This window comes from Saccostrea echinata, unplaced genomic scaffold (genome assembly GCF_033153115.1).
Source record: "Saccostrea echinata isolate AGI-Se365-2 ecotype Australia unplaced genomic scaffold, CSIRO_AGI_Sech_v1 ptg000012l, whole genome shotgun sequence".
NCBI lineage: Eukaryota > Metazoa > Mollusca > Bivalvia > Ostreida > Ostreidae > Saccostrea > Saccostrea echinata.
Genome location: NW_026889761.1, coordinates 17,662,340 through 17,674,923, shown reverse-complemented (window position 1 = coordinate 17,674,923; position 12,584 = coordinate 17,662,340). Strand labels below are relative to the sequence as shown.

At 34.4% G+C, this 12,584-nt stretch overlaps 1 protein-coding gene across 1 annotated transcript; it reads right to left on the bottom strand.

Annotated features, from left to right (window-relative positions):
* Positions 1-3,970: 3,970 nt before the first annotated feature.
* LOC133185447 (acetyl-CoA acetyltransferase B, mitochondrial-like) lies at positions 3,971-12,104 on the bottom strand. The gene is made up of 13 exons (XM_061320646.1): positions 12,037-12,104; positions 10,136-10,189; positions 9,754-9,871; positions 9,271-9,366; positions 8,653-8,753; positions 7,987-8,079; positions 7,546-7,596; positions 7,167-7,320; positions 6,696-6,785; positions 6,278-6,391; positions 5,932-5,996; positions 5,354-5,511; positions 3,971-5,140 (listed from the first exon to the last, which is right to left on the bottom strand). The coding sequence occupies exons 1-13, from the start codon at positions 12,067-12,069 to the stop codon at positions 5,020-5,022; spliced, it is 1,248 nt and encodes a 415-aa protein (XP_061176630.1). The 5' UTR covers positions 12,070-12,104; the 3' UTR covers positions 3,971-5,019.
* Positions 12,105-12,584: the final 480 nt, after the last annotated feature.

Sequence of the window (12,584 nt, the reverse complement as noted above, 5' to 3'; positions counted from 1 at the left end):
GAGCACAATGTGAAGTAATCATACTTATCCACACCTCATCGCACACAAGGTGGTGCACAGTTACTCAAACAATGGAAATACATATTTTTCCTAAAAGTGTTCAAACGCAGCAATGTTAAAGCTATCTCTGCTTTAGATTGCTTTTTAAATAATACCTAGAATGAATATTAGTAGAAATTTACTTGCCGTTTTTTGTCTTTTTAAAATAACAAGAGGCCCATGGGCCACATCGCTCACCTGAGTAACTTTGGCCATGCTGTTCTTTACCAGATTTCCCCCCTTTTAATATACCTATTGTGGCCCCGCCCTACCCCCAGGGGTCATGATTTGAACAATTTAGAATCTACACTACCTCAGGATGCTTCCAAATATGTCTCAGCTTTATTGGTCCAGTGGTTCTTGAAAAGAAGATTTTTCTTATATATTTCAATGTAAAACTTGGATTCCCTATTGTGTCCCACCCTACCCCCGGGGGTCAAGATTTGAATAATTTATAATCTACACTACCCCAGGATGCTTCCATATAAGTTTCAGTTTTTCTGGCCCTGTGGTTCTTGAGAAGAAGATTTTTAAAGATTTTTCCTTTATATTTCAATGTAAAACTTGGATTCCCTATTGTGGCCCCGCCCTACCCCCGGGGGTCATGATTTGAACAATTTAGATTCTACACTACCCCAGGATGCTTCAATATAAGTTTCAGCTTTTCTGGCCCAGCGGTTCTTGAGAAGAAGATTTTTTAAGATTTTTCCTATATATTTCAATGTAAAACTTGGATTCCCTATTGTGGCCCCGCCCTACCCCCGGGGGTCATGAATTGAACAATTTAGAATCTACACTACCCCAGGATGCTTCCATATAAGTTTCAGTATTTCTGGCCCAGTGGTTCTTAAGAAGAAGATTTTTAAAGATTTTTCCTATGTATTTCAATGTAAAACTTGGATTCCCTATTGTGGCCCGCCCTACCCCCGGGGGGTCATGATTTGAACAATTTAGATTCTACACTACCTCAGGATGCTTCAATATAAGTTTCAGCTTCCCGGCCCAGTGGTTCTTGAGAAGAAGATTTTTAAAGATTTTTCCTATATATTTCTATGTAAAACATTGATTCCACATTGTGGCCCCGCCCTACCCCCGGGGGTCATGATTTGAACAATTTAGAATCTACACTACCCCAGGATGCTTCCATATAAGTTTCAGCTTTACTGGCCCTGTGGTTCTTGAGAAGTAGATTTTTTAATGACCCCACCCTATTTTTGTCTTCTCTTGATTATCTCCCCTTGTGAGGGGACTTGGTCCTTCATTTTAACAATTTAAATTCCCCTTCACCCAAGGATGCTTTGTACCAAGTTTGGTCAAAATTGGCCCAGTGGTTCTTGAGAAGAAGTCAAAAATGTGAAAAGTTTACAGACGGACAGACAGACGGATGGACAGACAGATGGACAGACGGACGGACGGACGACGGACAAAATGTGATCAGAAAAGCTCACTTGAGCCTTCGGCTCAGGTGAGTCAAAAATGTGAAAAGTTGATCTGATTCTTTTCATCATACAAGAAAAAGTAAGAATTATTGCCCTTGAAAAACTTAGCTCTTTCAGTCTTAAGACAATGGTACCAAGAGGAATTACCAACATCAAGCAATAAAACATGACTTGTTGTCTTGATAATATTACTGGTAGTTGAATATTTCAGTATTAAAAGTGTTATTTTAGTTAAAAAATTATAGCCGAAAAAGAAATAACCCATGAGCAGGGCATAAGTACATGATATCTTATATTTGTATACACTTCTAGACACAAAATCAATAATCAATTACTTGAGTCATTATGAAAAAAAATGTTCTAGTTGATAATAAAATTGCATTCTAAACTAATTGTAGATCTAGCATTTCATTATCTTGAGGCCATTTTCTTATAGCAATGTGCAGGAAAAACCAAAAGTGAACAAGACAGTTTTTCACAGTTTGTTTTACAGTCAAACCTCGAACTCAGTGGGACCCAGAAAAAACTTAGAGATATTCGAGGTAAAATACTTAAGAATACATGGCTGGGACTCCCATATTCAACATATCCATGGTAATTGAGACAGGAGTGTTTGAAACACTGAAGTTCAAATGTAATTCATTGCATTGATGCTATATTTTTCTCTTTTCCCCTAAGTCTACTTAATATATATATATATATTTATCCCATGTTTACCCCTTTATCCCGTGGATATGACTCATTGGATAATTTTTTCATAATCCACAGTTAAGTGCAGTTGTGACGTCACAATGGTTTTTGTTAGTGTGATGAAGTAAAATAAAGTGGAGTCCTATATAAAACGGTGTAAAACATTGGTTGTGAAGTATTAAACATGGGATAAAAAGAATCTCCCATGCTTTGTAGTTGGATATGATTTTTATCCAATGAATTGTGTGTTTTTTTCCCCGAGCCTTGGCAACTACAAATCATGGGAGATCCTATATTTATTCATTTTTATTGTACTAATTGTGGATGTGTGGAAATATTTACTATGATGTGCATAGATGCAGGTAATGCTTTTATTCCTCATCTCAGTTTCCTCGTTGACTCTGGTTGAGAAGAGATTTTGGAGGCCAGTTCCTAGCTTATAAGCAGTATACATTTCGTACTTTGGAGTAAGGAGTTGATTGATCCTTATGTTGCAGGTTCGAATCCCACTGCGGGACCAATCCTTCAGATGAGACTGTATAAACCGAGGTTCTGTGTCTCAGTAGGTGTTGGCACGAAAAATCTCTCACTGCTCAATGGCCCATAGTGCAGGTATAAATTTGCAGCCCTCCAATGGCAAGTGGTGGCGTCTCCATATGAGTGAAAAATTCTCGAGAGGGATGTTAAACAACAAACAAACATTTCATACTTACACATACATTTCTGATTGTTTTGCTACTAGGTGTATTAGATCTGTATCTGATCCTCATGTCACATTTTGTTGAATTTGAAATATGTGACCAGTGAACAAAAGTAAAATTTAAAAGAAATCAATAATACAGAGGTCACAGAGAGAGAAAAAAAGACACACTTTAATTGCTCTCACCAAATTGTATCAGTATACAAAGCTTGATAAAAAATATCTTGAACACTACCTTTGAAACTTGGACAAATGGAAAATGAGGAATAGTCGGGTCAAGGTAATAGGGAAGATCAAGGTAAAATAAAGTATGACACAGTTGTATAGCTTTTCAACTTGTATGGAATTTGATGAAAATATCTTAAGCGGTCTCTTGAAACATAGATGAATTGAGCAAAATAAAAGAATAGTACTAGTCGGGTCAAGGTCAAAGGACAGGTCAAGGTCAGAAAATTATGACAAAGTTGAATAGTTCCCACTATTATATGTCAGTGTACAAGTTTTGATGAAAATGTTATGAAAAAAGCTGCTAAATGCAAAATATTTGATAGCAAGGTCATGGTAATAAGGCAAGTGGAGGTCAGAAAATTATGACCCAGTTGAATAGTTCCCACCAATATGTATCAGTTTATGAATTTTGGTTTGTACAGTGTATCTTGAACACTTACTTTGAAATTGAGCGAAACGCAAAGTGTGATAGATGCACAGAAGAATGGAAGATGGACATGACAAACACTATATACCCTGGCCATATTCACACTCATTTTTCCAAACTCTTGTGTCAAATTCAATATGACTTATTTGTACATGTAGTTTGATAAACTTGGTCCTACCTTTATACTTGCATTTTAATGTGACATATTTTAGTCTACTTGCATGATGTGATTTTGTCAGAAGACTTAATTGCAACATAAAATTTTCTTTGTTGTATGTGGCCCAATTCCTTCCACAATAGTTATAATTTGAACAAAAACAGAAATTAAACTGCAAGAGAATGCTTGCTTTATATTTGACAATCTTCAGTTTGTGATCATGGTTTTCTAATACACACTGGGACTTTTACAAATAAAATTATCATTAACAAACAAAAATAAATCAACAATCAAGTCTTGCCCTATTTAATGATACATTTAGTCACAATAGTATGGTATTCATAATAGATTTATACACTATATGCACTAGCCACCAGGAAAAGCTGAGACAAACCAGCAAAAATCACACACAAGGTAATCCAAGAGTCCCAAATATCATGATGTGGGTTGTTTATACATGTACTGTTAACATTGATTGTCACATTAAAGATTATTTTTGGAACATCAAGAATTACACATGACCTTCTAGATAAGTGCTTCATTTCCAGACATGGATATTGTCAGATTAAAAGGTACACATTGTGGTAAAATACTGGATTATCTACCCTGACACAATACAATTTTCCTATCAATTTACACATTTTATCTAATAGACAAAAGTAATAGTAACATCATTCCATAAAAATATTTAATCAAATTAAATATTTAATTTAAATTCAAACCAATACCATTCTGTATGAATAAGATTCCAAATAAAAATAAATAATACCATCATGCTGCACATGTATCATCAAACAGCACATTCAAATTGTTAATATTCAACACACGTACACATTGGTAACAACACAGAACTGTTCTGTCATAATGTTAGTAGCTTACTTTTATCTGTGTTACGACGTCAACAAAAATCATCTGAATTACCTGGCACAAACTCCACTTCAATTTGAGCCTTTATAATCCTTACAAAAACATATAACACCCGTATCATAGAAACAGTAACAAACACACCCCCACCCCTCAAAATACATACGTACACTAGCTATCTTAAGGAAGATTAGCAGACATATTTTGGGTAAAAGTGTATTTCTTAAATACAATAGATGTTGAATTCAATTGTGACTTAAATTTCATGCAATACACAGAGATACTGATGCAGATTTTAATGAAAATTATAAGAAAGTCCTAAGAAAATATTACATCACACTTCCTCATGCCAGGGAAATGACAGTGCCAGGAAAATTGTAAGTAATCTAATGTTGTGACTCTGTTCACAAACACCAGAGATCCAAAAGCTGCTTTAGATATCACAGTCTATAACTATGCCCTTCTTTGTTATCATTTAAAGCCTCTCTATAAGAACGGCTGAGGCCCCTCCCCCTCCGTTACAGATTCCAGCCATCCCCTTCTGTCCAGGCTTTAGATTATGGACCATGTGACCAGTGATTCGGGCTCCTGACATCCTAAAATAGAACAAGCCATCTGATTATCTCTCTATATTTATTTCCTAAGATAAGTAACCTTGCTATAGATTGTACATTGAGTCAAGAATTTCATATGTATAAGAGCTTACCTATGAGGACTACTGCCCCCAACAGGATAAACTAAAAAATGAGGAATTTTCTTTTTCTAACTGGGAAATATTTCTATCCTTTTATGACAATGACCTGACTTACCCGATAGGATGACCAATGCTGACCGCTCCTCCATGGATGTTGACCTTGTTCATGTCAATGTCCAGATCTTTAACATTAGCCAACACAACTACACTGAAGGCCTCATTGATCTCCCACATATCTATATCCTCCTTCTTTACACCTGTCATCTCCAACACCTGAAGAGGGAACCAATCATATTATAGATTGTGCAATTGTAGAGGGAACCAATCATATTGTAGAATGTACAATTGTAGAGGAAACCAATCATATTGTAGATTGTACAATTGTAGAGGGAACCAATCATATTGTAGAATGTACAATTGTAGAGGGAACCAATCATATTGTAGATTATACAATTGTAGAGGGAACCAATCATATTGTAGATTGTACAATTGAAGAGGGAACCAATCATATTGTAGAATGTATGGAAGATGGAACCTGTCATATTGTACAATTAAAGAGGGAACCAATCATATTTTGGAATGTACAATTAAACATGAAACCTTATTGTAGAATGTACAATTAAATTAAGAGTCTGGCTAGTTTTCTTTGACTTTTAAAGTTGTCCCTTCAAGCAAGCCCTTAAGAAGACATACCTTAGGAATGGCCAGTGCTGGAGCAGTTGGAAAATCTATTGGGTGTCTCGCTGCATCAGCAAAACCTGTAGAAAATTTAATATTAGAACCTTTAAAATGAATTTCAGGTGATCTTTATCAAATTGAGGACTTGCTGGCTAGTTGTTATAATGGTAATTGTATTACTACAGTATCCGGATTGTGTCATTAAGTACTTATGAATCAAAGATACAAATCATATCAACTAACTATAATCTCTTATCCAAATCCAGAAAGCCTTAAAATAGAGGAAAATATTTTAAATACTTTCTTCATGACAAATGTCAAAATTTATTAATAGTACTGTCTCTATTTCATTTCTTTTTACCCAATATCCTTGCAAGAGGGGTGACCCCCAGCCTGTTAGCAGCCGTAGCAGTCATCAGTACCAAGGCACATGCTCCATCATTTAGTGTGCTCGCATTGGCAGCAGTAACCGTGCCTGTTCATACAAAGGAGTAACAGGTTGATACACTGAGAATTTCCTTAAAACATTTCATTTAGACCTCTTTTGAATTTACGTCTTTTCATACAAAAAAGTAAAAGATCAATTCATTGAAAATTTCTTTAAAACTCTTTGTTCTTACCTTTATTAAATTTTTATCATGTAAGGAAAATAAAAATGATTCTGGAGTTATCCATTACCCCCCCCCCCCCCAAACACACACACACACACAAACACACAAAATAAATGAATAAAGCCTACAAATGTTGAAAAGAAAGGTTTATTTTAGTTGTGAACATACCATCTTTCTGGAATACTGCTCTCAAAGAAGCAAATTTGTCAAAGTTGACCTTTTTGTACTCCTCATCTTCAGTGACCACCTTTGGATCACCTGAATGAAAAGTGACAATCATTAAGAAATACCTTTCTGGAGTTTTGTGGATTGATAAATAGAAAGGCATTCAAAAAAAAAAGTATGTACTTCTTCACACACAAAACAAGCAATATTCATAAAATTTTTAACATTCACGGATGTATATTTGTTTTGTTTCATATGTACATTGTATAAACTTACCATCAGTGATGTTTATTGTTTACCCTTCTTTTTCAGATAATTCAGTACTTCACAGGAAAACACTCAAAAGTCTAATATTATAGATTTATGATTGCTGATTTATATGTGCAACATACATTAAGATAATAAGGATTTATCAAGACTTGACAAGTCATGAATAAAAAAAAAAAAAATTGAGAACCAAGTTACTAGGAATACCTTTCTTTTGGGGTATTTCCACAGGTGTGATTTCTCGCTGGAATATCCCCTCCTGAGCAGCGGCCTGACTCAGTTTGTAACTACGTATAGCATACTCATCCTGTTCCTGTCTGGAGATGTTATATTTAGAAGCCGTGTTCTCAGCACAGTTACCCTAAAAATAACACATACTGTATCTTATTTTATCCTATAATAAATTGATAGTTGTTAACAATATACAGGGCAATTGATATACATGTCTAGCTTACATCCATATTAAGTACTAAAGCAAAGCATTCAACATAAACTTTTGAAAAGTAATTTACTTCAAATTTAATCATCAAAGCATCAATAGTGTTAAGGATTTTTATTTTGTAAATGTAATCTGAAGAATACACACCATGTGACAATGATCATAGGCATCCGTCAACCCATCAAAGACAATGCCATCCTGTTAATGAGAGATATACAGTTCTACTTTAAAAGTGTTCTACAAAATAATACATAAATAATTTAAACAAATGTACAATTATACAAATTAATAAAATTGTAACTTCTGAAACATATAACTTTCATAAACATCAACATAAATGCTGCAATTTTTCTAAAGCATATGAGTTTTGAACTTTCAGTTATGGAGGTTCTGACATGTACATATGAGATCCAATTAATTGCACATTAACTTTCATCTTTATAATAGTTTCAACACTTCAAACTTCACTGAGAAGACAATTGTATAATTTGAATCTCTATGAGACAGATTACAGTATCAATCACAAAGCCTCTGACAGTAAATTACTACACACACTGTCTATGTTAAGTCTTCTCTTGATTATCGTACCTTCAGCTCTACTTTGCCATAAGGTGTGGCCCCTCTTGCCATGTAGTAGGGGACATTAGACATACTCTCCATACCACCAGCCACCATCACTTCCTAAAAAAAAATATGCAGGTGTATTCAACAGGTATATACATGCATCTCTTCTAATGATGCACACTGAAAGTCTAGGCATCTAATTTTAACTATATGTCCTCACTTGAAATACTGAGTTGTTTATTGAAAATAAAGAGAATGACCTGATGTCCAAACTTGAGGTACTGAACTGGTCAGAGAAAAATAAAGAGACTGACCTGATGTCCACACTTGAGGTACTGAGCTGGTCAGAGAAAAATTAAGAGACTGACCTGATGTCCACACATGAGGTTCTGAGCTGGTCAGAGAAAAATAAAGACACTGACCTGATGTCCTCACATGAGGTTCTGAGCTGGTCAGAGAAAAATAAAGAGACTGACCTGTTGTCCTCACATGAGGTTCTGAGCTGGTCAGAGAAAAATAAAGAGACTGACCTGATGTCTACACATGAGGTTTTGAGCTCGTCGGACAAAATAAAGAGACTGAGCTGATGTCCTCACATGAGATTTTGAGCTGGTCAGACAAAATAAAGAGACTGAGCTGATTTCCTCACATGAGGTTCTGAGCTGGTCAGAGAAAATGAAATAGACTGACCTGATGTCCACACATGAGGTTCTGAGCTGCTAACATGATGGACTTCATCCCTGAGGCACACACCTTGTTCACAGAGGAGGTGGGGACAGACATAGGGAGACCTTCATAACAACAAGAAATTTCCATCAGAAAGGTCAAAGATATTTTCTCTGCAGCTTACTTCAAAATAATTTTAAAATATCAAATTTGCACTCCAGAGCCAGTTGGCAATGATATTTTGCTTTTGATTTTCATAAGGAAATTTGAAGATTTGTTTTAATACATGTATTCACATTTGAAAGGTTTTGAGACTGACTCCCACTCAACTATATTTGTTGTAGTGAACCATTCTTTGATTCTTTATGAAGACTCCACCCTACCCCAGGGAGTCAAAAACTTGAATCTACTTGATCTAACAATGTTTGCATATTAAAATCACAAATCATGGCCTATGTTCATGAGAGGAAGATTTTGTAGGATTTTCCCCTATTTATTCCCATGTTAAACTTTAACTTCCATTAAAGTGCCACCCTACTTCCAGGGGCCATAATTTGAACAATCTTAAATCTACACAACACCAGGTATTGGTCTAATATTTTCCCCATGTACTGTATACATTTTACACAATTCTTTACTTACCTGCTCCCAGTGTGGCTTGTCTACAAGGTGCCTGTCCTTCCATAGCAGTACAAACATTTCCCATGTATACTTCATCCACATCTTCTTTCTTAATACCTAGAAGAAAAGAAATGTTGAACCAAATCACATTATATTGCTACAGTGATAGACATTAGATATGTTGTCTGTTAAACTTGTATACACGTACTAGTAGTATCTAATTGTAATAAGGTTTGACAGATCACTCTGACTCCAGCCAACCAATTTGGAGAGGTACTAGTTCCTATACTTTAATAACTTTAAAAGTCCTATGCCATACATTACTAATGACTTATACACAGTCCAAATATGCCCAGTCCAAGTTACTAAGACAGGTCTTAGGTCCTACAAGTCAATGACTTCAAGATGTCCCAGACATATTCATAAGATCCTACAAGTCAGTAACTTTGAAAGAAATCCTAGACAAATATACAAGTTAGAGATTTTGGTGAATACCAAAATTACCTGCTCTGTTGATTGCCTCCTTTATAGCAACAGAACCTAATTGAGGGGCCTTCAGCTGCGACAGAGTACTCTGAAATGAACCAATCGGAGTCCTCACAGCACTGGCAATGACCACCTCCTGTAAGTTACAAGTTAACTTTAATAGCAAGTGTAACTTTTTAATTTCACAAGTACAACTTGAGAGGGGAGGGGGATAACAAAATCCAGTCTAATTATTATTAGGCTTATATTTGAAATTTATAGAAAAAGTTCTTGGAAAATATTTGAAACACTGGTTTGAAAAAAAAATTTGGAGGTAATAATTGAAAAAGATGACAACAATTATCAAAGAATTAATTTTAGCTTACTGCATGTTGATGTAATGTTTTAAATAGTTACTTACATGAAGACCACTAACTTTGCTGAAATGTCTACACAATACACCAATCTTTTTGACCTGAAATATAACTCAAACTTTCATTATAAAGTTAACAATTCCACAAAGGAAAATACATGAGGGTATGTGACAAACTCTTATCTCTATCCCAAAGTTTTACATTCATTTGTTAATGTCAAGATACATGAATCATTAAGGATAATTTTGGGGGGAAAAAGAAATCTACTGGTAATTAACATCAAAAGACCTCACATTTTTACACATAACAATGTTTCAAAGATTTGTTGAAATGTGTTGGAACTTGGAAGACCATGTTTCTGCCACACAAAACCTGTTTTTAACTCTATTCATACCTTAAGTTTTTCCATAAGGTCTTATCCTCATGCCCTTGTTTAGTTTTGCTTCCTTATAAGGTAAGAGCTGTTGAGTTCAACAAACCACTTAAATTAACTTAATTTCCTTTTCTTCCATGAGTTCTGAGGTTCTAAATTTTGCAATTTTTATAATTTCCATAACTTTGCATAAGAAGGGAATATACATTTTGTATTCAAAGTATTTCTTCTATCAGAATATTTACGAAGTTATGGACCGGATCACTTTAATCGAGGTCTTTAACAGTGGAATAAATAGCCCTTTTATGATTACTCTTTTCAAGGCATGTCTTAAAATTATTCCATGATAATTGAGGTACTGCTCATTTGCAGGGCAAATTGATAAATTTTGGTGAAATATGACATAACTTTTAATAAATCAATGTCATTTAATCATCTGCCAGCTAAAACTTGACTTTCCTAAGAAATCACATTATTAATTAATATCAGCTAGTTTACAAGCTTTTTTGAAATTTTGTAGACCATCTAAGTAAGTTACAAAAAATAAATTAAAACTTGTGTCAGGGATCTATATACTAACGGATAGGCAACTCCTTCAGCGCCATGTTTATTTACCCAAAACGGCACACACAACACTGCAAGTTTTTCAAACTACGTTTTTTCCCAGTAAAAAGCTTGTTTTATGATTAATGTAATCTGTTCTTTTTGTGTATCAGAATGGATATTTAATAAATTTTAAAGCACATATTATAAAATAAATTAGATATTAAGTAAACAACTACCAAAATCGGCGATTTCTTGGAAATACGACCGATCAGGGGCACGTACTGATTTTTAAATAAATGTACTAATTACTACTAAGCTAAGGAATAAAAACAGTGCTAATAACAAATCTTGAATAATTTTTTTATAGATAAATTAAGGTTTTATTCTGAAATATTTGATAGCAAAAGAAATATATTTAATTAAAAGTGACTAACGAAATCCCGCAACTTACGAGCTTTCGCGAGACTTGCGAGAGTTGCCTATCCTGTTAGTATATAGGTCCCTGCTTGCATGATTTGAAGAGCGGTACCTTAAATATTTAAGTTTGTGTTTATTTTTTGAAAAATAAGATTGGCTTGTTTCAGTATAATTAACAATTTATTGCAAGAACGTTTGGGAAATATGAAGATTTATTCAGCCAAGTAAAATCATATTCCCTTAGAGCTTTATGCAATAAATGTATAATACATGTATCTCTCATTCTCTGCAAATTTTGACCTTGAAAAATGTTATAACATTGTTACAGAAATTACTTAAAATGTAGGGCTACAAAAACAGTACAGATACTGTAGCTACAATATCATTTATAAAGTTGACATGGCTCTCACATGAGGCGATAAGCTTAAGTGCACTTCTCTACAGATTTCTCGTCTATGATTGGTGCTAGTTGACACACACCCTCATTCATTTTTTCAAGTATGATTCTTGCAAACCCATGCAGCCATAAACATTATAAATGTAAGCTTTTGTAAGTTATTTTCTTCAAAATAAACTTGTTAATAAGAACTGTAAGTAAAATTAGATAATTACATGTGGATTTCTCCAAAGCACTTTGAAACCCATTTTTCTTCTTTCACTTTTGAAACAAAATACTACGTGTACGACAGCGTATTCGCGCCATTTTCATATAGCAGGTGATAATCACTTTTGATAATGGGAAGTTGATTTAGAAAATCGTTGCCCCAGACATAGAAACTCGTTTAAAAGATGTTGGATATTCGTAAAAGATAGTATATACGTCCTGATCTTACAAATAATTCGGTTACCGAAATCATTTTGTTCTGGTTTATGACACGAATACGCTATCGTAATTTAGCCTCTAAAAAGTGAAGGTCAACCGTCCAAAGCTAGCTTTGTAAAAATATTTATCTCAGAATAATTCTTTAATCTCTTTAAGAATATTGCTGACTACGAGCTCTTAGAAACAGACAGGGGTTTCAACACGACAGAATTCACATGAAACGTTTCAACCTCGAATTTACTGATTGGAAAACAGTAAAAATTTTAATTTGAAACAGAATGAAGTTTCAAATTAAGTTTGCAATGATTTCATAACTGCATTAGATATATTTTATGAG

Excerpts from the sequence above, each read along its gene's own strand:
- LOC133185447 (XM_061320646.1), bottom strand. The coding sequence starts at position 12,069 with ATGGGTTTCAAAGTGCTTTGGAGAAATCCACAT. Across the intron at positions 6,392-6,695 it reads AGCAGTATTCCAGAAAGATG|GCACGGTTACTGCTGCCAAT; the intron begins GTATGTTCACAA and ends TTGTATGAACAG. Across the intron at positions 5,512-5,931 it reads CAGCACTGGCCATTCCTAAG|GTGTTGGAGATGACAGGTGT; the intron begins GTATGTCTTCTT and ends TTCCCTCTTCAG.